The sequence below is a fragment of the Caretta caretta genome, chromosome 9, assembly GCF_965140235.1.
Source record: "Caretta caretta isolate rCarCar2 chromosome 9, rCarCar1.hap1, whole genome shotgun sequence".
Classification (NCBI taxonomy): Eukaryota; Metazoa; Chordata; order Testudines; family Cheloniidae; genus Caretta; species Caretta caretta.
Window position 1 is genome coordinate 31,518,702 of NC_134214.1, and position 27,575 is coordinate 31,546,276.

At 40.9% G+C, this 27,575-nt stretch overlaps 1 protein-coding gene across 3 annotated transcripts; it reads right to left on the minus strand.

Annotated features, from left to right (window-relative positions):
- Positions 1-1,613: 1,613 nt before the first annotated feature.
- On the minus strand, positions 1,614-26,679 carry DIPK2A (divergent protein kinase domain 2A). Of its 3 annotated transcripts, none has more exons than XM_048864362.2 (3): positions 25,815-26,679; positions 9,653-9,956; positions 1,614-4,556 (listed from the first exon to the last, which is right to left on the minus strand). In XM_048864362.2, the coding sequence occupies exons 1-3, from the start codon at positions 26,466-26,468 to the stop codon at positions 4,225-4,227; spliced, it is 1,290 nt and encodes a 429-aa protein (XP_048720319.1). In that variant the 5' UTR covers positions 26,469-26,679; the 3' UTR covers positions 1,614-4,224. The 3 variants fall into 3 exon arrangements, with proteins under 3 accessions (XP_048720319.1, XP_048720320.1, XP_048720321.1); XM_048864363.2 differs by having other exon boundaries at positions 25,790-25,911; XM_048864364.2 differs by lacking the exon at positions 25,815-26,679 and adding an exon at positions 25,248-25,383.
- Between the last annotated feature and the right edge of the window lie 896 nt (positions 26,680-27,575).

Here is a 27,575-nt window from a genome sequence, read left to right on the forward strand (position 1 = left end):
TTTTTGGTAGATATGCTTTAATTATACACAAGTTATGGGGCAAATACTAGGGTAACTGAATGAAGTACTATGGCCTTTGTTATACAGTCAGACTAGAAGATGATCTAACTGGGACAGATTTTCAAAGCTATTTGGGTGCCCTAGGATACAGATGGGCACCTGGTGGGATTTTCAGGGCATTTAGGCAGGGCAGCTGGACTCCACTCCCCAGTGGCAAGAAGCCCCGGTTGGCTTCCCCCACACTCCCGGCCGGGAACAGGGAGGCAAGAAGCCCCAGATGGCTTCCCCCACTCCCAGCAGGGAATAGGGAACCAAGGTGTAGGCCTGAGATTTGACTCACCCCATACTAAACCAGCCTTGGGTGAAACTCAGGGATTTCACCACTAAAATTAAGGAAAAAATGCTCTACTATTGCTAAGATGCCCCCATTTCAGGAATGCCCCTAACAAGAATTAACACACCAAGGGTTGTAAAGTAGACACCCCCAGGAGCTGGGAAGTTTAGGGAGGAAACAAAGACCCCAAGAATTGGTAAAATAGATAAATTTACACTGACCATCTACACAAACAAAGAAGGTAATAAATAAGTTACAATTTGGGCATAAGAAATAAAATGTAAAAAGAGTTGAGCGAGGAAGAGAAAAGTGTCAGTGCATGATTGGTTAAATGTTGTTACCTAGGGGTACTGAATAATGTGATAGGTAAAACCAGCTACCTCCTTTAACTTCACTAAACTTATGTACTGCAACAACAACAAAAATGCTCTTTGGGAACCATCTCCAGACTGGAATTTAACATCAAGCTGAAAGACTGACCACTGCACAACTGCGATGTGCAGAGGCATTGCTGAAACTCCCAGACGAGAGGCCACCTGGCCATCAGGTGAATTTTGTCTGTATATTGGGAGTGGTGAGCATAAGAATACATATGCCAAGCAAATCTCTGTGTGTGTTGCGAATAAATAGATGTTTAGAGCACAGCTACGTAAAGCTCTCTCACTGGGAAAAGATTCTGGAGACCCGTAAAGCCCTGAGGGAAAGGGCAAGTACTTAAATTGACCAGGTTTCTTCCTGAGCCCGTAGGTAAGGATAGGTGCCTTACGCTCTGAGCCCTTGGAAGGGAAAGGGTGGGGGTGACTAAATTGATTGGGTTACTCCTTGAGCCCTGGGTAGGGTACAGGTGGGGTGCCCTACGTGTTTTTTTTTTTTTTTGTGGGAACAAGGCGGGGGGAATGATAGCCCACTGAGACAGCAAAAAACAAACGAACCCCACACCTCATTAATTTTGAATTCTAGTGTACTTTTTTCAGTAGCTGAAAAACAGAAGGATGTGCCATAATTTAAGATGCACTCTTTAAGAGAAAAATAATGCTCACTTGGAAGCATTTCTAAATGGGAAACTCATTATTGTAACTGAGCTATTCATGATTATGAAAAAATAACTCCACAGAATAATTCCTTACCCAAGGAAAGTTGAGTGTCCTACCTGTCACTTTGGAATACAATGCTCTCTACAATAGTAAGAAGAAGCCTACCTCCACACATGCTTATTCTTTAAGATCAATTTACAATGGAGTGTTAAAGAACTAACTGATCTGAAAATGAAATTCTGAGATGAGATTCTTAAAGTACTCTTTATTAATATCCTCAAAAGTTGTAGAAACAACTTTGTGTAATATGAAGGCACAGGAAGACAATTTTGATAAAATATTCCAATTAAACAGTAACTTACAGTACAAAAGACAATTTTAATGCACATACAAACCCCAAATGTCTCATTCAAAAATATTTCACCAAGAGTTCATCAATATTAATGGGCAATGACTAAAAATATAAACTGTCATTGTACAATAAATATCTGATAGGTGCAAATTGAACAAAATTTATTGCTTTCCACGTAAGTGTTTTCCCTGTAGTTTTTTTTTTTTTTTTTTTTTTAAATTCTAGATTCCTTTCCGAATCAGCTTTCTCAATATATTTCAGAGGGAACTATAACCCTTAAACCAAATCTAACCAGGGACATTTGGTAGTTACAAGAATACCTCAAGTACTAATCAGAGCTGGCAGTGTTTTCTGTTACCCTTTAATAATCACACACAACTCAATCAGATAATGTGCTGGGTGTTTAAAAATCAACATCACTGATACGACAAGGCTTGCGTGGCAGCTAGTGTTATTTAATGTCAATTTTTCAATGTATTTTCTGCAAATAAGCATATTTTGACAAAAAAAGTAGTGTAAAGCCGATTTAAAGACTCGTATCTGAAGGGAAAGAGGTTGCAGCACAGCTGGTAAAACAGCAAAAACAAAACAAAAAAAACAAAAAAAAAAAACAAACCAAAACAGCAAATAGGAAAATAAAAGGTGCAAGATATTAGCTTCTGAAAACAAAATTAAGACAAGTGAGTTGCAGTAAAGTATGACTACATATGCAAAATGGATTCAATGTGAAAATCCAGAGCTGTGCAAAACAGTCATTAGTACACTCATCTAACAAATCTGAGAGAACTTTTGCATCTTTATATAGCGGTACTTCCCCCACCACCGCACTCACCTGCTTTGAGAAAAAAAAAAGAACCAAATCAGTGTTGAATTACAATTTGCTTTTTTCTTTCACTCTGCTCCTACAGCAAAACTTTGGTCTAGCAGCAATTTCCATCTGTCTTTGCAGTAGTATTTAATAGCCATGCTGACTTTGTCATGAATGGTCGTGCATACCCAGCTCATTCCAAATTGTTTAATACCATGATTTTGGTTAATTTACAACTGTTACTTTTTTCCTTTGTATATTTGCTTAGGAGTAGAATTTTATGACACTTCAGGTAAATGGAACACTACAGTAGCTATTGTATAAATGAAATAAAAAAAACTTCCAAGAAAGTACCATTTTGATAGTGATAGATATTTTATGCAAATTCTTATTTATAGGAGCAATCTCAGGTTTACACTAGCCATTAAAGGGACCATTTTTACTGCAATTCAAATAGTAAAACTTATTTCAAAGCAAGGTCTGTAGCACGAACGTCTGTAGCACGAACGTGGTTTAACGACTAAACCGATGGATAAACATTCAGTAAATTTCATTACATTGTGAATTCAGCAGATTTGTGAATGATACAGAACAAATGCTAGCCTGCTAGGCATTTTCTTCAAATTTAAATTTGAATTTTCCTCAAGCACCAACTAGTAGCTTAAAGTTTCTCAAAAAAAGAGTAACTAAGGACGCACTGAAATTTAAATTTCCATAATGGATTAGCATTACTACAGTACATAATTCTGCTTTAAAACTAGTGTAGGGACTGATACACAACCATTTTCTTTGGTTTATGCTTGACTACACTGGACTAGTGATCTTATTTTTAAACCTACCCTCAATTCCTACTGCTTTTTACTATATTCTCCCCCACAAGTTAAAAATGACTGTTTGCTCATACAAACGATTCCCTGTTGAATGGCTATGTGTACATACTTGCATGGAAGGTTGAAATTTTGTACAGTAACTACATCATCAAGTGATACCTGCAACAGCAGAACTACAAAAATCACATATGAACGTATTATGGTTCATACAGGACAGCTGAGTCTGCTTTATGTCTATATCCTTTTAAAAAATGTAATACACACAGTAAGATACAGTGGTAAGAACTTAGATTAGACAGTAAACATGGGAATCCTGCACTCATAGTAATAATATACTGCACAGTATTAAATAAAACTTGTTAAATTTGAAACAATGCAACAGACACCTAGATTTACCTGCATGTATGTAAATACCACTTCAGTAAGGTGTTTGAACACAAAAATGAGACAACGACATCAGGAAAAAAGCCTTTAAAACAGGCCATCAGTCTAACTTGACTTTCCAAGTAAAAGCATCAGCTAGCTTCACAAAACTGTGATACTAATGCAGTTTTATGTAAAGTACCCTTTGACAGACAAGCTGTCAATTAAGCTATCACAGTCTTATCTCATCTGACCCACCCAGGCAATCAGGGAGAACAGTCAATAGTAGCTCAAGTTTTAATTAGATAAGTACCATGTCTGTTTACAGAGGAACATCCTCTAAACACCATAATATTTTATGGCATTTATATAATTGATCAGATAGTTTAATTTTTTTTAAAAATGTTTCTTTTGAATATGCGAGTTCAAAACCTCATTTTTCCATGTGTCTTTGTGATAGTGTTTTAGCCAGTGTTACAAAAAGGAGATTAATTCACCGTGGACTACCTCACATTATTACTTAATTGTGCAAGGTATTCACGTAGTTCTTTTGCAGCTTGGAATCTACCATATCGTTTCTTTGGGTTGGCACACTCATCCAGCAAGGCCTCAAGTCGGCCATCTTTGGCAATTTCAGCTGGAGGGTCATGAAGTAGTCCTCCAGAAGTGCCACGCCAGGTGGCATGTCTTGATAAAAGGTTCTGACAAATAGCGTAGTAATTGTGGTCCACAGTGGCACGAGCACAAAGAATCTCTTTCGAGAAGGACAAGCAAGCTTCTTTATCACAGTCATCAAACTTGCTCTCATACCATACATCCCAGTTTTCAGGTTTATCTGTAAAACAAAAATGGCAAAATATCATGGGTGAGATGGAAGGAAAACAATACATTTAATACAAAATATGTCTAAAGGCTTAGTCTGCAGGAAACCGGTAAGTAGAGCCAGGTGCAAAAAAAAAAAAAAAAAAAAAAAAAAAAATCACGAAAGTTTATTTGCCAAAAAGAACCTAGTTTCAGTAGACCTAAAATCATTCACATATGACCAAACTAAAGAATTGAAATGTCAAAACAAAACACTGTTTTCACCCAACTCAAAATTTTTAATTTCTATTTTGGGTATTTTAACAAAAGCAGAGGACTAGATTCACAAAACAGCATGAAGAGAAGTGAGCTGGTGGTGCCCTCCTTATAACTTTTAGCCCAGTGCTTAGGATACTGATCTGAAATGTGGGAAATCCATGTTCAATTCCCCTTCTGCTGATGTGCAGAAGAGATTTGAACTTGCTCTCTCACATTACAGGAGAGTGCCTTAGCCACTGGGCTATGGAATATTTGGGTATGGGCCTCACTCTTTCTTCTTGAAGCTGTTCTACTTCTCAAAAATAATTAAAGTCAAAGTCATTGCTCCAGTGATGATTTATAGCCTCGTGGTTAAGGCACCCACTAAGGATGTGGGAGATCCAAGTTCAAGTCCCTGCATGAGGTCATACAATTATTCAAGCCATTGTCCCTCACAACTTTCCTAGTTATTTGCTGTTAGGATATAGATATTCAGGCCTGTCTGCAAAGGCCTGTACTTTAAGAATTTAGGTGTATTCTTATCACTTGGCTAGTTCTAGAAGTATAAAAGAAAGAATCAAAATCATTGTCTGCTGGTGTAAGGGCCTTCTCTTACTGTGAGAGTCTGAGGCCCTGTTCTTAGGCTAAGGCCTTTGGCTAAGCAGCAGAGGCAGCCATAAGCTAGGAAGCAAACAGTCACATCCTCACATTCCAAACTAGTCACATTGAAATAAGGTGCTATTGGGCTGTTAGGCACTATCAGGACAGGATTGTATTCCTATCACCTCCAGAGAAAGGGAAGTGCCTAGAAAATGTAAAAGGAAACTTAGTTTGATAGCATCCTGTCTGGCAAGAACTCACTTATCAATAGCTGGGATGTGAAATCCTCACTTCTGTATTGTCTTGTCATTATAGTTCCCACTTTGCTATTATTTGTCTGTATAATCTCTGTCTGGTTCTGTGATTGTTCCTGTCTGCTGTATAATTAATTTTGCTGGGTGTAAACTAAGTAAGGTGCTGGGATATAATTGGTTACATAATCATGTTACAATATGTTAGGATTGGTTAGTTAAATTTCAGGAAAATGATTGGTTAAGGTATAGCTAAGCAGAACTCAAGTTTTACTATATAATCTGTAGTCAATGAGGAAGTGAGTGGGCGTGGGTGGGAGGGGATGGGTGTGTGGGTGGGGGAGATGGGAACAGGGAATGGGGGGTGCGGAAATTGGAATCATGTTTTGCTAACGGGGGAAATGGGACCAGGGAATGGGGGTAAGGAAATTGGAATAATGTTTGGCTAAGGGCAGGAATGGGAACAAGGACACAGGTGTAAGGCTCTGTGGTGTCAGAGCTCGGAAGGAGGATACTAAGGAAGGAAACTGGAATCATGCTTGCTGGAAGTTCACCCTAATAAACATTGAATTGTTTGCACCTTTGGACTTCGGGTATTGTTGCTCTCTGTTCATGCGAGAAGGACCAGGGAAGTAAGTGGGTGAAGGAATAAGCCCCCTAACATCTGCTGGCTAAATTTTTGTGAGGAAACCTTTTGTGCACATAAAATTTTAAGCTATAACCCGCATTTCAAGAGTCCTTAGACATCTCATCTACAAGTTGAACTCTAAGTGGAATTTATAAAGTAACAATATCTTAAGGATCATTAGAAATGCTAAAAGGCATCAAGCAGTGAACAGCAGGATGTTATAATTACTCTACAGAGTCTAGTTTCCCATAAAAAGACAAAACAAAACACACTGATGGCTTTCTTCCCCAAGTACTATATTTTAACTATATAGATCCTTTAGAACTTCATTGGAAACCAAAAATATTGTAGCTATAAAAGGGTGCTTAAGTATAAATTTTATGTTGTGGCTAAGCCTTGATTTCATCCCCTATAAATCATTTATATCTGAAGAAAAAAGTGACCTGAATGCCCCTCCCTAGATAGGTGTTAAGTTAGCCCTAAGGAGAAAAAAAAAATTCTCCTTTTTTAAAAAAAAAAAAAAAAGTGTGACGGCCAGAAAATCATATAGAGTTTGTGTGTAGGGTGAATCAAGTGATAAAGATTAAACAAATAGGTGAAATCAAACCTTCCACACTTTGCTCAGGTATACATAACAGAACTCCTGACAAGTGTTGCAACAGTATCCTGGCAACCTTCCTTCTCTAGAGACTTCTGTCTAACAGAAAGTTTGCCTCTGACAAAAATAATTACCTTGATTACAAATGGGAAATAGCTGCCTTGAGCAATTCAGCAGGATACAGCAGCTCCCTCAGAGTTTCCTGGAAGAACTTATATTCCAGCTTCTCCCTAGAAGCTACATACTATTGCCTGGTTTGAGACAATTCCTCTTATTAGTGGGGAAATCAACTGTGTGTGTCCCCTTTTGGAGCCCTTAAGCACCTGTATTGCCTGATGTACACAGAAGACAAACCAGTGTTATTGGAAAGCAGTCTCTGGGCTAATAATTAGTGTACAGTTATGATGCACTTACAGTGTGTTGCTCTCACAGCAAGCTACTAAAGGCCAAGGGATGACTGTGATAAAAACACTGAAGTAATTATGCAATGAAAGGTAGATTCAAGAGATAAGAAAAAACAGAATCTGAAAAAAGTTGATTCAAACTTAGCTAATTAAATTACCTCATATTTGAGAGGTGAACGGAAAAATAAGACTAGACACTCATATACTAAGGTAATTGGATCGTGGGGACCTACAAATAAATACTTAAATAGATTATGGACCCCACGTATGGATTTGCTATGAAAGCAACCGAAAAGACTAATTGGGCCAGTCTTAAAATGTAAAAAGAAAAGGAGTACTTGTGGCACCTTAGAGACTAACCAATTTATTTGAGCATGAGCTTTCGTGAGCTACAGCTCACTTCATCGGATGCATACCGTGGAAACTGCAGCAGACTTTATATATACACAGAGAATATGAAACGATACCTCCTCCCACCCCACTGTCCTGCTGGTAATAGCTTATCTAAAGTGATCATCAGGTGGGCCATTTCCAGCACAAATCCAGGTTTTCTCACCCTCCACCCCCCCACACAAATTCACTCTCCTGCTGGTGCTAGCCCATCCAAAGTGACAACTCTTTACATAATCAAGTCGGGCTATTTCCTGCACAAATCCAGGTTTTCTCACATCCCCCCCACCCCCATACACACACAAACTCACTCTCCTGCTGGTAATAGCTCATCCAAACTGACCACTCTCCAAGTTTAAAATGTAGTTTAAAATGTAGATACTTACAGTCACCTCAGGATAATAATACATAAGCTTCTTCACTGACCCAATTTTCCAAAAAGGAAAACTAGACATTGTATTAACAAGGTGAGACACGAAGTTTGCAATAGCATTTTAAAAATATTTCCCAACACCTAGACATTACCTGGGCTTGGGGGCGGGGAGGAAGAAAGGGGAAATCTGTGTACACGTCTGAGTTTGTGGAGTCAGTACTGAAACTGTGGGCTATCCAACATATTAAAAGGATTTATTGGCATCCCCTGCTGGGATCTGATCTAAATACATTATGAGAAATATGGACTAGTGAGTGTTATTAAAAAAATATTGCTTTGTACTGAAAGACTGCACAGGAGTGAAAAATACAGTCTAGAATTTAATTCAATGATATTAATTGTATTTGCAAAGTTTGAATAATCCACACATCCGAGGCAAACAGGAGTCATTTGGGCTACTGCCATGAACTCCTGTAGAATTTAAGTTTTCATTTTAAAGGTTTCCAGTCCTTAGACTTGTAAAATTAACCTATTCAGTTGAAGAAATTATAAACCAATATAATGCTATCAAAGTCTACAGCCTGACTATTCAAGGCCTCTGTTGCTACCTTGAGTTTCTGCAGCTTGCAAAAAGGACAATTTTTCACTGGTGCTATTCAGAACTCTGCACCAGAGAGTGTTACTGAAGAAATTCTGGTCAATTTTTCTTGGCTGCTGCTTTGTTAAGTTCTGTGCTCAGCAGAGGTAGTGACGGACACTATTTATGGAAAATGAGGGCCCAAAGACAAAGTCTGGAACAAGGGTAGAACAGACATCCTGTCTCTCCTAGCAGCCAGGAGATTGGGGAGGGGAATAGCAGTGGCTTCTATCCTCACCCATCCTGAGCCTCTAGGCTGCTGCAAGCCAGAGGAACCAAGAAATTGAAACAGAACATTCTTGCTTCATTATAGCTATTAGAGAGTTATTGGAGGGAAAGGATATCAAGTTAGATACCTATTAGCTGAAGGCTGTTATAGGTCAAGGGATAGATGGAATCCCAGCACTATCCCTTCACTCGGTAGCTGGGGGATAGAGTCAGTTTGCTTCACCCCAAGTGTCACCAAGAATAGCACAGAAGTAACCCCAATTCAGATATTTTACATTATGTATAAATAAAATGGGAGAAGCTTAGCTGAATCAAGTAAAGAACCCAACATAAAGGGGAAAAAGCACATGACTTGAGACAGATGGAAAAGAGTTTGAAACAGAAAAAATACCATTATAGGGAAAAGGTAGAGTGAAGCCACTTTGAACCATTAAAAAAAAAAAATAAAATAAAGACTGCAACAACTACTTTTAAGCATGATTAGCAGACATCAAGTAATTTTGCCCCCTCTCCCCCAGCTTTGTGTATTTGTAAAACAGGAATACAAGCAATATAGAATTCAGGGGATTCTTACATATACCTGAGCACCTGTCAATTTTGATTTCTACAAGTATGTGAAAGTTCTATAGTTTTGTTATAGATCAATTACTATACTATTTGTAGAATTAAAAGTCCCTGTTTCAGAAACTCACAGCATTCATATTCTTTTAAGACAAATTGTAAAAGACGAAGCAGGACGGACATGAGAGGAAGAACAACTTACTCTGTTTGATTAACCTTTTGTCTGCCACCAGAACATTTTCTGCATCTACAATGATAACCTTTCCATCTCTAGGACCAACTGCAAAGTTGTCAAAGCTGACATCAAGGAGGTAGAGTGCAAATTCAAAGTCATTGTTTGTCAGTTGTTCTGCTATTTCCATTAATTGCCAGGCCAAGTCCACTCGTTTTTCCCATGGTGCATTGAAGTAACTCCACAATTCTTCTCCAACATAGTTGACAGCCACCATTCTTCCACATGCTCCCAGGTACTTTGCAAATGGCCAGCCCTCATCAGATGGAAAACTCTGCATATGAACAGATTTTGTTGTTAATACTGAGTAAATAGACACCAGTATATTTTAACAGATTTAACTCTCAGGGAATTACAGACCACAGCACTCACTGAGGATAAGCACATTCCAATTAAATTTTAATAGTTCTGAAAGAATAGTTGCAAGTGCGACTATACCTCTAGCACTGCTATCATAACGACGTCACCAGAGAGTGATAAAAACCATCAGTTTCCTTGAATGGAACTATTATGCATCAGCAGCTAAGGCTGCATTGCATTACTGATTTCAGTTTAACAGGAACTTTAAACCTTTCTCTTGTAAAAGTCTCTTTGAAATCCAGCACAGCACAGCCACCACCAGCACTCAGTTCAGGGGAGGAGGAGGTGTACCAGTCAATGAGATAGTTCTCTGAGCTGTAAGACATCTGTAGTTCAAATTCCAATGCAATTCACTACCCTTCTTAAATGGTTAAAACCATGAATCCCAACCTAAAAGGCATTCAGGGAGGATCTGCTGCATACTCCTCCCTGCCCACCCTCATTTTAAGTAAGTTATCAGAGAGTTCACACAGTCATTTCAGGCAGAGAACCTGGGCCTCTAACATGACAAACCCCAATTTTATCCACTGCATCAAGATGCCTTTCAGAGTGACACAAAACAGTCTGCTTAGTCTATCTCTAACCACTATAAAACACATTCAGAGTTAGGGATGGTGATCAGGAACCCTGGATTTTAATATAATCTACTACAAAGGTTTCCCCCTAGGAAAGTGCATGCCAAGTCCTTCTTCAGCAGCTGGCCATACAAGGGTCTAGCAATTACTTTAGCAGCTCAAAAAGCAAAGGTCTAAACTACAGCTCTGTAGGTGATCAAGTTGAAACTCTGCTGTTGACCTATATATCCATATATGGAAGACCTCAAAATAATTATATATTTTTTTAACTTAACTATGGGATGAAATCACCAAAATTCACATTTCAGTCATCAGTAACAAATTTTGCTTGTATAACCCATTAGTCAGAGTATGTGTTATGCACCTCCCATGTCGAAACCACAGAGGATGAGAGTCTGATAGGCTCTTGAGGTGAGAGCTGGCTCTTTAATACAAGCTGTAAAGAGTGATGCCTTTAGCTCTGGAGGTCACTGGTTGTCCTTAGCATTGGCCAAGATGGCAGCTGTCACACTCATAGGTATCTACATTGTCATAGTTGAAAGCTGAGAGATATGCTTCATGCTGGCAGGGACAGAGCACCCCGAGGAAGGGGAAACAATAGGTAGACCTGCTAGTGTAATGCACATCATAAAACTAGTTGCTACAGCTTGTCCTGGTTGTATCCAGAGTTCCAAGAGAAGCTACACAGTGTTTCATTCAGGAAGCAAGTGATAACAGACTTCTTTAGACGTTCCCTCCAGTTAACAGTTTAGGTCATCAGTACTAAACATGAAGAGTTGCTTTTAGCACACTTACTTCCAGTAACTTTAAAATTGGGATAAAGTTTTAGGCTATGGCTACACTACAGAGCTTACAGTGGCGCAGGTACAGTAACTCCTCGCTTAACATTTTAGTTATGTTCCTGAAAAATGCTATTGTAAGCAAAACCATATTAAGCAAATCAATTTCCCCATAAAAATTAATGTAAATGGGGTTGGGGAGGTTAGGTTCCAGGGAAAAAAAATTTCACCAGCCAAAAGACTATTTTTTTTTTTTATACACACACACACACACACACACACAGAGTATAAGTTTTAAACAAACAATTTAATACTGTACACAGCAATGATTGTGAAGCTTGGTTGAGGTGGTGAAGTCAGAGGTTGGAATATTTCCCAGGGAATGCCTTACAGCTAAATGATGAACTAGCACTCGGCTGAACCCTCAAGGGTTAACACATTGTTGTTAATGTAGCCTCACACTCTACAAAACAGCCCGAATGGAGGGAGGAGACACAGCACGGCAGAGAGAGACCGAGACACACCGTGTGTGTGCGCGCGTGCTAACCCCACTCTAAGTACATTGCCTTTTTAAGTAGATCAGCAAGTTGAGACAGCAGCTGCTGCCAGCAAGTTCCCTCCATCCTGAGCCCTGTCATGCCCCTCCCACTCCACTCTGTGGAGATAAGGTACAGGAGCAGGGGGAGGGAAAAACCCTGACATTGGCACCCCCCCCCCCACAGCAAGCAGGAGGCTCCCAGGAGCAGCTCACAGCAGTGGGGGGGCGGGGGGGACGGGACGGGGACGACACAGCTGAACTGCCAGGCAATTGATAGCCTGCTGGGCAGCTGCTGCACAGGGAACTTAGGGGACCTAATAGGGGGGCTGCTGGCCCACCCTAGTTCCAAGCCCCCACCAGCTAGCTCCAACAGGCTGCTCTTCCTGCAAGCAGTGGACAAAGCAAGCAGCTGCCAAATGACATTATAAGGGAGCATTGCACAACTTTAAAGGAGCACGTTCTCTAATTGATCAACAACAAAACAATGTTAACCTGGCCAACGTTAAGTGAGGAGCTACTGTAAGCCAATGGGAGACAGCTCTCCCATCAACTATGTCTACACCACCACTTATGTCGACAAAATGTATGTCCGTTGGGGGTGTGAATAAGCCACCCCCTGAGAGACGTACATTACACGGATCTAAGCACCAGTGTGGACAGCGCTATGTGGGCAAGAGTGCTTAGGTTGGTGCAACTTATGTTGCTCAGGGAGTGGCTTATTCACACCCAATAGTGACATAACTTATACCAACAAGCTGCAGCATGTACATAGCCTTTTTGAAGCACATCAGAACCTTTCTTTCCCTTAAGGATAGTCAACACAGTCAGAAGCAACTTCAGCAACAGTTTCTGCCTGTAATTCCAAAGCAGGAGGAGCACTGTTTATCTACTTAACTCCATGAAAACAATATAAAAAAAACCTAGGAAATTATCAAATAAAGATGAGGTTTAGTGACACAGTTGCACCAGGACACACGCCATCCACCTAATACCTGAAAAGCATGGAAATATTAAATTAAGAGGAAAGACTTGGGCATTCTTTTCAGCTTCATATGGTTATCAGTAGCATTGCAGGCACGCACATACTCACTCCATAAGGCTTTCACTTCCACCTCCAAATGCATGCCAAAAAGTAGGTATGTTCCCTAAATTAACTGAACTTGAATATGGAATATGAGAGAGATGTTGATATCAAAGCATGAGGTCACCGTTCAAGTTTCATGTTTTGAGTGCAAGTTTGATGCAGCAAGGATACATATTCCTTTTTGGTATCTGTTAGAGAGGGAAGCCTTATGGAGTATTATAGTCAATATGTACATGGAAAGGAACACACAACGTCACTATTTCCATGTTTTTAGGGTTCTGGGTGGATGGGGTGCATCCTGATGCAACCAAAACTGTCAATAAATAGTTTTTGTTTACTATGCTTAAGGATTTTTAGATCTTTATGGAGACTCTAATCTTGACTCCATTAAGACTAAGTGCCATATTATTATTAATATCAATATTTAAAATTACCATAGTGCCAGAAGCCCTAGTCATGGACCACTTAAACGGGGATTCAACCTTTACTTGTGGCACCTTAGAGACTAACCAATTTATTTGAGCATAAGCTTTCGTGAGCTACAGCTCACTTCATCGGATGCATACTGTGGGAAGTGTGGAAGATCTTTTTATACACACAAAGTATGAAAAAATACCTCCCCCCACCCCACTCTCCTGCTGGTAATAGCTTATCTAAAGTGATCACTCTCCTTACAATATGTATGAAAATCAAGGTGGGCCATTTCCAGCACAAATCCAGGGTTTAACAAGAACATCGGGGGGGGAGGGGGGAGAGGAGGGGAGGAAAAAACAAGGGGAAATAGGTTACCTTGCATAATGACTTAGCCACTCCCAGTCTCTATTCAAGCCTAAGTTAATTATATCCAATTTGTAAATGAATTCCAATTCAGCAGTCTCTCGCTGGAGTCTGGATTTGAAGTTTTTTTGTTGTAATATCACAACTTTCATGTCTGTAATCGCGTGACCAGAGAGATTGAAGTGTTCTCCGACTGGTTTATGAATGTTATAAAATTCTTGACATCTGATTTGTGTCCATTTATTCTTGTACGTAGAGACTGTCCAGTTTGACCAATGTACATGGCAGATTATCAGACGCATTGTAAGGAGAGTGATCACTTTAGATAAGCTATTACCAGCAGGAGAGTGGGGTTGGGGGAGGTATTTTTTCATGCTTTGTGTGTATAAAAATATCTTCTACACTTTCCACAGTATGCATCCGATGAAGTGAGCTGTAGCTCACGAAAGCTTATGCTCAAATAAATTGGTTAGTCTGTAAGGTGCCACAAGTACTCCTTTTCTTTTTGCGAATACAGACCAACAGGCCTGTGACTCTGAAACGATTCAACCTTTGTTTTCTTTCTATAAAAACTACAGCATATCCTCTCCCGCCCCCCCCCCCACCCCCTTCAAAAAACTTACAGGACTAATTTTGAGTAGAGAATGTGGTTTTCTGTGAATTTACAAGTAAATCCATTAGTTTAAAATTAAAATTAATTAAAGCCTGGGTTCTTTAAAAAAAATTAGAATCTTCAATTTTTTCTTTGTCCTGAACAGAACACAGACTCTTCAAACTTTCCATATAGGTTGAAATCTCTTGTGCACTGACTACATTTGACAAAATCAGATCATAATTAAGTTATCTATTGTAACCTGTGTAATAGCAGTTATATATACAGATAGGCTCAGGTAACTTTTAAGTGGTTCCATTACGAGACTGAAAGTACAGTAACAACTAGCCACCATTCTTCCTCTAAATTAGGATTCAGAGACATATCTCTATCTGAACCCCATTTCACATAGCACATGTCTCACTAATAGTCCTCCAAAACAATAATTAAAAATTAAGGGTCAGTTTCACCAGTGTGCTTCGACTGGTTTGCAATGCAAAGCAGCTGCAAATACAGATTAGCTGGCTGGGTAATCTGGCTGCTTTGGTGTACTGGTGAATTTATCCTTACAATTAAAAAAAATATGGTTGACACTGTGCGTGTATCTCAAACCATAGGAAATACTGCATAGTTGCATATTCTCTGGGTTTATTTATTAGGGTTCTACCTGAATTTAATAGTTAAACCTAAGGAAACTCCCAAACAAAAATCTATGTTGAAATGGAGTAAAGATTAAGAGTATCTCTCTTTTAAAGGGTTAAAGAATAAAATCAGTTTCCTCTAATCTAGGACTACAAACACTGAAGTGTCTTAAACATAATCAGTATCGCTACACAGCATCACTTCAGGGTAAAGTTAAAGTTGTCTGGGTGTCTTAGCTGTGCATTTCCATACTGTATCATGTTTGGATTTCTTTGAAGGGTAACCACAGCTGTTAGATAGACAGGGTGGCCTACTGCAAACAGCACTGGACTAGGACTCTGGAAACTAGACTCTGCCAATGGCCTGCTGTGTGACCTTAGGCAAGTTACTTTATCTCTGTGCTTCTGTATCCTCATTTATAAAATTTGGATAGATACCTACATCCATTATAAAAAGCACTTTTGACTCTACAGATGCAACACTATAAGGGCTAGGTATTACTGTTATTTGATGACATCATTACAGGGCAAAAGTAAGGTTCTACTGGTGTTGGATCATATTAAAGAAGTTCTGTATTAAAATCACAAATGAGTTTGATTCCCCAGAGTTTAAATTCCAGGGTATTACTAATTAAGAGGTCTCTTGGTTTTTGGTACTGTTTCTCTCCCTCTATGTGTGAAACTTGCAAGCTGCTAATTGTGTTAGTACATTCTAAGACAGAGTCTGTTCTCAAAGCAATTCACAGAGAGAGAGAGACTCAAAGCAATACTCTAACAACAGAAACAGCACCCAGAGACTTTCATGCCCTTTTGTTGTATTAACAATTGTGATTAAAATAGAGATAGAGGATGTATGTGGATGGATGCTTGGTGTGGATAATAACTGAACGATCAGGGAGGTGCCAGCCTAAGAATCCAGTGTCCATCGGCTGAAGAAGGCATCAAGTGGAAATAACCAGAGGACCCACTTCCCCCCTCCCCCCCCCCCGGAGGGCAGACTGGAATCCACCCAACAGCCTCAAGAATGGGAGAACCAAAGAACAAGATAACATCTTGGAGCCGTCAGGAGTGTGCTATCTGCTGATTGATTCAGCAACAGCATGATGAAGCAATTCCCATAGACTGGCATAGGAAGAAATTCCTATAAAAAGAGACTCTAAAAAGTGAGAACTTTGGGGTCTGATTCTGCAAACCAACTTCCAGGAGCATCAGATGAGCATCTGACAAGGCCCTGCTCCCTCCTCATGTCCAGGCCACCTGCCCAGTGGCTTGGCATGAGCAACTCTAAGGCTGGTAACTATGAGAACAACCTTGCAGAACCTGTGTGTGTGTGTGTATGTTTGTATGAATGAATGTGAGAATAAATATGAGATTGAATGGAATGTTATAACTATAACTAACTGCTTACTATGATTCTTTCTGTATTCACAGTAAATGTGGTATTTTGCCTTTTTCCCTTTAATAAGATCCTGCTGGTTTTTATTTTATTGGTATAACACTGGTGTCAAAGGGCCAGTTATATTGATTCAGGGCTCGAGAAATCCAGTCACCCATTAACTGATGGCAAGCGAATTGCTGGATTATAGGGTTTAAGTCATTAATTCCTGCAAAATTTAAGCCCTTGTAGGTTCTAGACTTATGATTGGGAAGGTAGCCTTCCTAAATGTGAAGAAAGTGTAAACCAATGCAGTGCTGTCTTCTTCATTCTACAGACATTTTAGCGTTTGTTGCTGTTCACGGTTTTGCAAAACACCAGGAAAATGAAGTTAACAAGTCCTTGGCCAATAACATTGCTGCTTTAACTCTGGATCACAGTAAATACCAAGAATCAGTCTGCTGTTGCTGCAGCAACGCGGAGCTAATTATTCACGGGACAGGCCCTGCTCCTCCTCCCACTCCACCCCAACCATGTAAAAAAAGAGTTGGGGGAGGGTTAGCGCAAGGGAGACCTCACAGCACTGCAGCTGCTGGGAGGCTCTCGAAGAGGGGAGTCAGCATCTTCTCCCTTCCAGTAGCTGTGGGGACCGTAGAGCTACAAATGGACATAAAAAGAGCCAATAGCTTAGTCCTGGATCAACATATGTAAGAATCCTGGAACACCCTCACTTTCCCAGTAGCTCAGGCAACAGAAGCAGGGGGCTGGCCCTGTGCTACTTACTAAGGGGTTGCCCCTGAACCTCACTGCTAAGCCAGTCCACCGTAATCTTTTACGGTCAACATTTGGATTGTATACACGCACATTAAATTTCTCCGGTCTCACACTAATGCATCTGGATCTGCGCTCTACTGCAGGCATTGATCTTAACCTGAATTTACTCATATTTAACAACAAACAACAAAAGACTTTACCAGTTTGTGTTCAATTCTAATTTACACAATTTAACTGATTTTAATAGATTCTCACTAAGTACAAGACATTTTATCGTTGTGTAATCACTGAAAAGGTTCAAAGAGTGTTTATACTTTAGCCATGAGTTCAGCTTCATACTCAATGATTTCTAAAGAAAACAGACACAGAATTCTAATAATGGTTTTACTAATACCATATACTTACAGACGCAATACCTACTCCTATTCTAGATTCCCCTGCTTATACATCCAAGGATCACATTAGTTCCTTAGCCATAGCACCAAACTGGTCTTCATATGCTACACATACTTACTATGAGATTCAGCATGATCAGTGCCTCCTTTAAGAGATCCTAGGACTGGCTTGCTGTATTTAAAAAGTGAACCTTCCAAACATAATGTTGGTGTAACAACCACACACGATATTGTAAAACAGATATATTTATATCTTTGTGGCAACAAAAAGTTCTTCTGACAACAAAAGTAGAGGGACTCCTGCCAATGTCTGCACATGTACAAACAAGCTCTCTGCTTCTGGCTCCTTTCCAACTGGCATGTAATAGTCAAATCTACATTTCATTACCCAAATCAGTAGCACAAGAAGGGGAGATATATATTATATTGCTGAATATGACACTTTTTAGCAGTTTTAGATTCACTGTGATTTTGAAAAGAATTGTTAACTGGAGTGCCGATTTGTACTCTTTAAGCAGAGGTGTAACTTTTGGTACTTTATTACCTTTTGAAAATATTTGCATAAATAAAATCATTATGTCTGCTACAACAAGAAAAAAAATCTCACTTTGTATTGTTTTAAAAGCCAAAAAATGCATACAAATCATACAACAGAATTCCCACTGCACATGTTTAGCTGCCGTTATAAACAAAAGCTAAACAAAAATGTTGCTAAAATCTAACTACTGAACTATAAATAGCACAGTTCTGAACCAAATGCTTGAATTATTAGTATTGGGTACACCTATATAATTAAATACTTATATTTGTTTGAAGGCAAGCTTACTGTCAGATCTGCATCTAAACAAAATAGGGTTAGCATGACTCTTAAAACCTCTTCCACCCACAGCTCAAAAACAGCTACTTGGTTATAAGTGCGCAACTTTGAGACGCTTGCTAGCACACATTTTACACTCAGTCATGATAGCAGACTAAAGAAAAGCATTCAATCAACTGTTTAAGAGGTGCATTTTTAATACAGATTCACTGACAAAAATTATGATTAAGACAATATATAGCATAAGAGAACATATTAGTATTTTTCCACCTGTAAAGAAATTCTCCCTCTATGAACGAAGATAAGGATAACAGGCAACTGACAAAAAAAAAAAAAGCGTGAATCAGTTAACCTGTTGGAACAACTCATTTCCACCACTCCACCTAACAATTTAGATGTTCCTAATCAGATTTCTTAATAGCAGTGGGAAACCCACTTTCAAGCACTATTTTAAAAAAGAAAAGGACTATCAAAAGAGAATATAGCATTTACCTTATTAAAAGAACACTTGTTAGTCCAGAAAAGATGTAATTACTTATTTCATGTAAATTTACCTCACCGAAGTGTAATCTACATTAATACAGTGTGGTTTTGTCCACCCCCTTCAGGAACAGAAATAAAGCACTCCATTGCAAACTTTGCCATAAGCCTATGTAGGAGGCAGCACAGTGCTGCACTGACCTAGGAGCATTTATATAATGTCGCTTGCAATGAGGCAGCTACATTTTGTAACAGTGAAATTACACCAAACACAGTGTAGAGAAGCCATACACTACAGAAACTAAGTCAGGCCACTAGAATCCAAGGGTCTTAAGGTTATCAAGAAAAGCAAATCTGTGGACATTTGCATCCATGTGACCAAAGTCTCTTGCTTTTCAAGAAGATCTCATCTCATTTCATTGGCTGAAACTCAGAGCAATGAAAAACAATCCTGATCCTTATGTCTGAAAGTTATTCTTATATAAGTTAAACTCAGTGGTATATGTCTCGGGATAAATTTATGTGCTTGAAGCTGCTGCAGAAGAAATAAATGCCAGATTTACCAGTCTACAGTGGGGGTGCGGGGGGAAATCAACCTAAGATACGCAACTTCAGCCACGAGAATAGAGTAGCTGAAGTCGATGTATCTTAGGTCGACTTACCTCGCGTCCTCACAGCACGAGGTCGACTGACGCTGCTCCTCCGTCGACTCCACTTCCACCTCTCGCCACAGTGGAGTAAAGGAGTCGACAGCAGAGCGATCGGGGATCGATTTATCACGTCTACACTAGATGCGATAAATCGATCCCCAATACATCAATCACTACCTGCCATATCCTTCACTTCACTGCTTGGATTCTGCCTATATAGCAGTTTAAAAATGGATAGTCTCTTGGACCACTTTACAGAGTTACTAGATGAGGGCGAAAAAGAGTGAATATATCAATGATTGGCACAAAATCAATTCCACACAAGTGTGCATGCCTGTTTAACAAAGCTTTAACCCTCAAGATAGTAGCCTTTCAAGATAATACTTTTTATAAAAAAGAAAAACACCGATATTGTGACTTTTCCACAAGCCTGCCCAAATAAGATGCAACAAAGCACACTAAATCACTTGATGCAAATATGAATGAACGGCCCAAGCAGAGACTCTCCCTCAGGTTATTTGCTCTCCACTAAAATATATTTACTCCACTCACCCATTTGGTAGGGGACCTAGAACAAAGTTTCATGGGTATAGTGATATGCTCCCATCCTGCAAGAAGCTCTGCAGTGTAAGCGTATGTGGATGAGATCCATACTGAGGATTCAACAGACAGCACTGATCAGCTCTAGATTGCAAGCCTGACAAATATTATCCATTATATTTTTGGAATCAATTTTCATTTGAGTTTGAAACAAGTTAGGTACCCTCTGTTCTGACTCCGTCTTATCTGGTTTTAACAGTATCATTTTAATTTATATTAAGGCGAAGACTAAACAAACAAACAAAAAAAGAGACCAATAGACTGACGCTAAAAACCATTAAAATAAAAAACAAGCAATCTTAGTATTTGTTCACAACAAACAAAATACAAATGAATGCCTTTAGACACTCACAGCAGCAACAATTTTTTATTTTAGGGCATGTCTACACTGACCCACTGCAGCGCATATGTTAAAGATACTCTATGCCAACAGGAGAGAACTCTCCACTTGGCATAAAAAAAAAAAAAAACACCCACCACTCCCACAAGCGGCATAAGCTATGTTGGTGGAAGAAGCTCTCCCAGTGACAAAGCGCTGTGCAAACTAGTGCTTATGTCAGTGTAACTTACGTTGCTCAGGGGGATGGAATATTCATACCCCTGAGCGACGTAAGTTTTGCAGACATAGGAAATATTGTAGACATAGCCTTAGTTTACCAGTCAGTTTTAGACCATAGCCTAAAACTGAGAAAGCCACAAATTTTCCAGTTAGACAACCAAAATTGTCTGCTAGCAAACAGACTAAGTCAAAATCCTTTTGCCATCCTGACTAAAGTAATCAAAAAAAGATTTAATTGTGTGGAGGTAGAGCACAGATATTCATACAGGTAAAAAAAGCATCCCACCAATTTTTGAAAGTGAGTTCAGTGTTTCATGTCACTATGTAGCTGTCTGTAGATAAAAGGTTGCACTAAGAAAACACCTGTCACTAAACTGTGTAGTAATAACTTGAATTGTTTTTGTTGCCACATAGAAATGAAACTCAATTTACAATCCTAGTTAGGCGCCAAAGAAATTAACATTTATATAAAAAGCATGTTAAAATAGATATCAATTTCAGCTACAAACTAGGATTTAATTTAATATATATATATATATATATATATATATATATATATATATATATATATATATTATTGCAAACAGGGGCTTTTTTGTTTTAAACAAATTTTTAGTTGGAGATGTAAAAAATATTTATGAAAGTGTTATCAATACCATTTATATTTTGAGGATCTAAAATTTCTTCTTCAACCTGCCACATAAGTGGATGAAACATGCAACTTCTAACCAGGTAAACCCTTTCTTATTGTTTAAACACAGAACATATTATGGAAGAGTCACTGAAGCTTATAACACTTTTGGTACTCAGAGATGCAAAACTGTACCAAATCATATGCAGTTGTCCTGCAATTTGTTGTACTACAAAAATTAGCATGAATTAGTGAATCAAAAATAGAGTCAGTCTATAAAAGCTTGTTTAAGATTTACTAGTAAGGATGAAGTAAAAACATGCTACTGCAAAACAAATAAAAACATTAGTATTTTTACACTAGACCTCAATAATTAAACTATGTAAGTGGTGATTCCCTAACTTCTATGACTTGTACAGAAGTGTACCATGCTTAACTGAAGGGTAAAGCAGAACCTTCAAACTGGCTAACGCAAAAACTGTCAGTCAATTGTGACAGTATGCATTACATAAGCACTGCCACTTTAGGAGTAATCCATATGTCAAATAGGCTTCCAGCTAAGCTTCCAATCTCCGATAAAAAGTTTTATAATCCTCAAATCACTAGATTTAGTAGGTTTCAGAGTAACAGCCGTGTTAGTCTGTATTCGCAAAAAGAAAAGGAGTACTTGTGGCACCTTAGAGACTAACCAATTTATTTGAGCATAAGCTTTCGTGAGCTACAGCTCACTTCATCGGATGCATCCGAAAGCTTATGCTCAAATAAACTGGTTAGTCTCTAAGGTGCCACAAGTACTCCTTTTAGATTTAGCAGATGATTAAAGTCAGCTTTTCCATTATAAATCTAAGTTCAGTGCCTAAACGTTTATATTTAGTTACAGCTATAAGTTAACGAAAAAGCACAGATCAGTAATGCACAGATCCGAGACTGAAAGCATTTCCTCAACCTGAAGATAGAATATGCTTTTTGTGTATATTAAAATTAAGCAGACAGTTTTTTAGGAGATAATCCACAGAACACAATTTGGCAAAGTCTTCCTTTATACTGTCTGGCTACAAACAAACAGCTAACATTGATTACTATTGTTAATCTCTTCAAAGTTTTTATTGACAACAAGGGAATCCTCCAAGAAGAGAAAATTCTTAGAACAAATCTCCAATTCCCACTCCCACTCCTTCCTTACCCACTGCAATTGAAACAAGTACTGAATATTTTAGCTTTATAAAATAAAAACCGCCAAACCTTTCAAAACATCTGAGAGCAGTATACCTTTACTTCTTACGAAGTAAGAAGGGTCTCCTATATGCTACCGTCACAGTACAAGTTTCATGATAGAGAAAACGGAAATTCTTATCTATATTTTTCCCCAGTTAATATTCTTCTGATAATTGCACTTATCAAAATTGAAAAGAGTGAAGTGAAAGCTAGATGTGAAGTCTAGTTAATTCAAAAAGTTAACGTAAACACATTTGTTACGTTCCAAGTTAGTTTTCCCTTAAAATGAAGTAGCTTCTTTTTTATGATTTGAAAGAGCATCCAACTTCAATAAGATCTCCAAAAGATCTAATTTTATGAACCCTCAATGCTCCTGAAACTAAAACTGGACAGAATTACTCTAACAGAATGTTTTCTGATGAAAAATGCCAATGTATGCTGAATTAAAGGCAATGTGTGCTTTTCCTGGGCAGCACATAATGTTTAATTCCTTAGACACGTAGGGACACTAACTTTAGTATTCCACATGGTTAAATTTGTCTTTGTAATACTGGGTAAAAACATATTAATTCAACTAGCTAAGTTACCATCTCCATCCATCTTCTGGTCACAATTCAAAAGAGAAAATTCAGTTACAACACATTAGATATTAGTATCTAATTCACAGTAAAGGTCAAGTTGTCCTCAGTGAATAGGAACAACAGGATATAGGGAAAGATTTGTTTTCACACCATTCCATGTTCACTGGTTTCTGTCCTCATGACAGTTTCTCTCTGGAAAGTTTCTTTTAAAAGCAAACAAAAAAAAGTTACAGAATTGTAAAAGTAATTTAAAGGACACAAGCTTTCAGATTTTAAGTAAAATCCAGGCAATAGGGAGGGGAAAAAATCTTAGTAATCTATACCTACCCTATTCAGTCCTGTAAAAATCCACATGACAGAGTATCCCATGATTAACAGGCCACACAACATTATAAAATCCTCCAAGAAATCTCAAGTTACTATTTTTTAGTGTGGCTACCTATGCATAAATGTTGACATATTTCATTATTTTAAACTTGTTCTGCAAATCTGCAGTCATTTCCCAGAATTACTTCAGTTAAAATGCTGATACATTTAAGTCTAATTGGTTCAGTCTTTTAGAAAGTCACTTCACCTTTTCCAAAATTTCAAAAATTTGCAAATCTCAAAATAGCTTATTTGATGGGAATGCATAAGAAAGCATTTAAAGTGGATACTAAGTGGTGTAAGTATCACATTTCTTTGTTTGCAGTGCTAATTTTCAAAACTAAGACTTACACTGAACCTGTATTTACATTTGCAAAAACATTTAGAATTAGCTTTGGTATACCACAATCTACATTCACTGCAAAAGCCATATGTTAAAAAGGGACACCAACTAAAAATAATTACTTCTGCCCAATTTTTAAAACCATTGTTACAATTTACACTATAATTGAAAGGCCAGAGAAAAAGTTATTTAATTTTTCAGTCTATCTGCTAGAGGCTTTTGACAGCCCTTTGTCTAATGCATTTCACTATGTAGTCAGTGAGCTCCCCTCTGTGTAGGTGTTTCCTCACAGGAAAGAGGAAGGGAAAACTCATCTTAAATATAATTGTAAAATCAGAGAAATCACCAGGTGGGCTGAATGGGTGATCCAAAAAAAATAAACCATTAAAAAAGGTAACCAGATTTCAAGTTGAGGATACCTCTAAATACATTAAAATGCATGCAGCACCTTTCTTAAATGAGCATTCTAGAAATTAATCAGGAGATTGGCTTTAACTGCCAGTAAATTTATCTCCACAGCATTGGCTATTTGACAATCAACTGGATGCTTCTTGGCCAAATATCTAGCAAAATACCAGACGTTTATTATAGTAATTCTATGATAATGTGTTTACTGTATTAAAATACAGTTACAAAATTCCTCCTTTAGGCATTAATTAGTTGAAACCAAGGACAGAAAGAGACAAAAATGGTTAAGAAAAAAAAAAGAAAAGACTGGACCAAAATTCCAGTCCAGTAACTTTCTAAGTGCATACTTCAGCTTAATGTAAACAAGGGGCAGCAACCGTTCAGTTTAAGTAGTATTTATGCAAGACAAAACAACTAGTATCACAAACAAGAGATTATCAAATTTCCACGAATTTGCATCTAAAGTCTGATCAAAATCCAAGTCTGTCCAAACAGACTAAGTAGACATTCTTGTCAGCCAAGTTGAGAAAGCAAGTAAAACTCTAAAACACTGGGAGGGACTCTAACAAGGAGAGAGTTTATGAAAAAGGAACAGAAGTCCCAAACCATGTATACTAATCCTGATCCCAAGAAACTGATCAGCTAAAGTATTCTGACAAAAGTTTAAGGACTTCTCAAATTATTAATTTGAGATGGGCATGAGATTAAAGCCCTCTACTAACAAGACAAAGGGATAAATATACCACTACCCGCTTTTGGGTTTGGTTTGGTTTTTTTTTTTTTTGAAGGTAGACAGTGCTGCCAAGCCTGCTACCTGCAGAACAGCTGTTTCTCTTCACCCTCTCAGATGATCGCCATAGAATAGAAGAAGAAAGCTTTCCATGGGAGGCGAGGCAGTGAAAAGAGAATGAAATCTCCATGTTTCCCCACCACTAAAGAGCATTTACAAAATAAGGGGGAGGGGTGCGAAAGCGGAGACTCAGTTTTGGGGAATATTCGGGGAAAGAGCTAAATGGAAAACAAACCGAACACAATCCCTGCCCCGTGTCGCTCAACAGGGGCAGAGCAGACTCCTTCCCCGGCGTTCCAAGGTCGTTTTGGGAACGCAGCCCGCTGTTCGGGAAGAGGGTTTGGAGACGGTGAAGCGTGCTGTTGGCGCCTGGTTCAGCAGAAGCCCCTGCCCCTGACTACGTTTCCCAGGAGGGTTTGCACCATCTGCCCTCCTCAAGCCACGCACGGCTCTGCTCTCCCGCCACAGCAAAGCAGCCACTAAAGGCGCTGCTGGCAACGTGAACACAGAGGAGAGGCGGAGACGATGCTCGGCCGGGGCCAGCGCTTGGCTGGATGGGCACTTACCTGGCAGCAGGGCTGGGCAAGGGGCAGGCGGGGAAGGAGACGGGACACGCTCCTGCAGCACCAAGGAGAGCAGGGTGGCTAGGCTGGCACCGACCTTTGTCACCCGGCTGGGCCAGCGGGAGGAGATTAGCACCGCACCCACCCGCTCCCCGGGACGCTGCGCGTGGGCAAGGGAGGCTCTCGGGAGGGCAGCCAGGATGGGGCGCGGTACCTGCGCGGAGGCGGAGGGGCGTTACCTGCAGCACCAGCGGCTCCGGGTTGAAGGCCAGCGTGATGAGCAGCTGCATGCGCTCCGAGTCCTTGAGGTTGCGGAGCAGGAAGCTGCCCGAGTCCTTGGTCTCGGCGTAGCGGCGGACCAGGCGGTCGAGCAGGCGCTGCGAGGGGCAGTGCACCAGGTCCGACCAGCCCTCCACCACGTCGGGGGTGAGCAGCCGCACGTCGCCGTTGATGCTGGCGAACTCGGTGGCGTGCAGGGCCTGCAGCAGGTCGCAGCGGCCCCTGCCGGTGGCGCGGCGGCAGATCTTGGTGTCGATGTCGGCGAGCTCCTGCGCCGAGCCCAGGCGCTTGAGCACGACGCGGCGGCTGCCCTCGCGGGGCTCGCCGTAGCGCGCGAAGTAGACGTTCTTGACATTGAGGAAGTCGAGCAGGCGCAGGCGGCCCCAGCTCTCCAGCCGCAGCTGCCCGTTGAGGAACTTGCGGCACCAACTGGTGCCCCAGCAAGCCGGGCACTTATTGAGCTGCAGGAAGCGCCGCTCCGACAGCTCGTTGCGCTGCAGCGAGGCCAGCAGCGAGTGCGTGTTCAGTACCAGCGCCGCCGCCAGGCTGCCCAGCACCGCCAGCTTCACGTAGCGGTACAGCCGCCCCAACTTCAGCGACACCAGCCGCAGCATCGTCCCGGACCGGGGCCCCCCTCCCCGCCACTCCGCGCTCGCTCGCGCCGCAGCTCCGGCCCCAGCAAACTCTCCGCCGCGCGGCTCGCTCGATAAAAGGCAGCCAAGTTACTGAGGGGGACCGCAGGGGGGAGGGGGCGGTGCCGCGAGCCCGCCGGCCCGGACTTCCCCGCCCCGGGGAGGAGCCACGCCACCGCCGCGCGCGCGCGCCTCCCGAGCACCCCCTTGCCTCCCACCTGCCCGCGGGGTGGAGCCTCGCGCGCACAGGCTCGGCCGCGGTGGGGGAGCGCGCGCACACCCTCTCCCCGAGAAGAGGCGGGGCCGGCGCGCGCGCGCGAGAAAGAGGTGGGCGTGGAGCCGGAGGCGGAGCCGGGCAGGTGGGGAGGGGCAGGAGTGTCGTCCCCGTCGCAAACAGAGTCGGGAGCAGCAGCCCCTGTGCCGGGCCGCTGGCTGAACCGGCTCGGGGCGGACGGGGCGCAGTGTGAGCCGCCATGTTGTGTTTACCCCCTGCCCGCCTGGCAGCAGGGCCCGGTGGGAAAGTGCCTGTCCCGGGCGTGGCTGCCCCTGGCACCGAGGCCCGAGGGTGCAAACAGCTCGCTGGACGTGCTGCTGCTGCCCGTCAGTCCCCGGCACGGAGCTGCCCGGCTGGGCTCGCATGTGTCAGCCAGTGCCTCGGTCGGTGTGTGTCTTTGTCTCGCGCACGCGGGGTGCCTGGTTGTTGCTGCCCGAATCTAGTCCAGTTCACCCCGCCCAGACACTCTCCTGGCTATTGCACTTTAACGCCACGTACTGCACAGGACTAGTGTGTACTGCTAACGTCGCGAGCATAGCTCACACCTGCCACTGCGTGGCTGATGTCACACACACACACAGAGTACTTGATTGTTGCACAGCAAATTCGTGCCCGGCTGGACTCAAGCCTGTCACTCAATGCCTGGTGTGTCTCCTTGCGCACATATATTGTCCCTGGCATTGCAGACTGGAGCCATGTCCACTGGAACTCGTACGTGCTAGTAAGCCCAAGTGTGTCTAACACTCCCACCAGAGCTCCTGCTTCCCAGTAAGGGCCTGGTGTCTCTCTTTCACTGGCATATGTGCATGGAACTC

What these genes read in the sequence shown, in the direction of transcription:
- DIPK2A (XM_048864362.2), bottom strand. Translation starts at nt 26,468, where the DNA reads ATGCTGCGGCTGGTGTCGCTGAAGTTGGGGCGGCTGTACCGCTACGTG. An exon ending in CGGAGCCGCTGGTGCTGCAG is followed by an intron (nt 9,957 to 25,814) that starts GTAACGCCCCTC and finishes GTTCATATGCAG; the next exon opens with AGTTTTCCATCTGATGAGGG. An exon ending in CAAAAGGTTAATCAAACAGA is followed by an intron (nt 4,557 to 9,652) that starts GTAAGTTGTTCT and finishes TTTGTTTTACAG; the next exon opens with ATAAACCTGAAAACTGGGAT.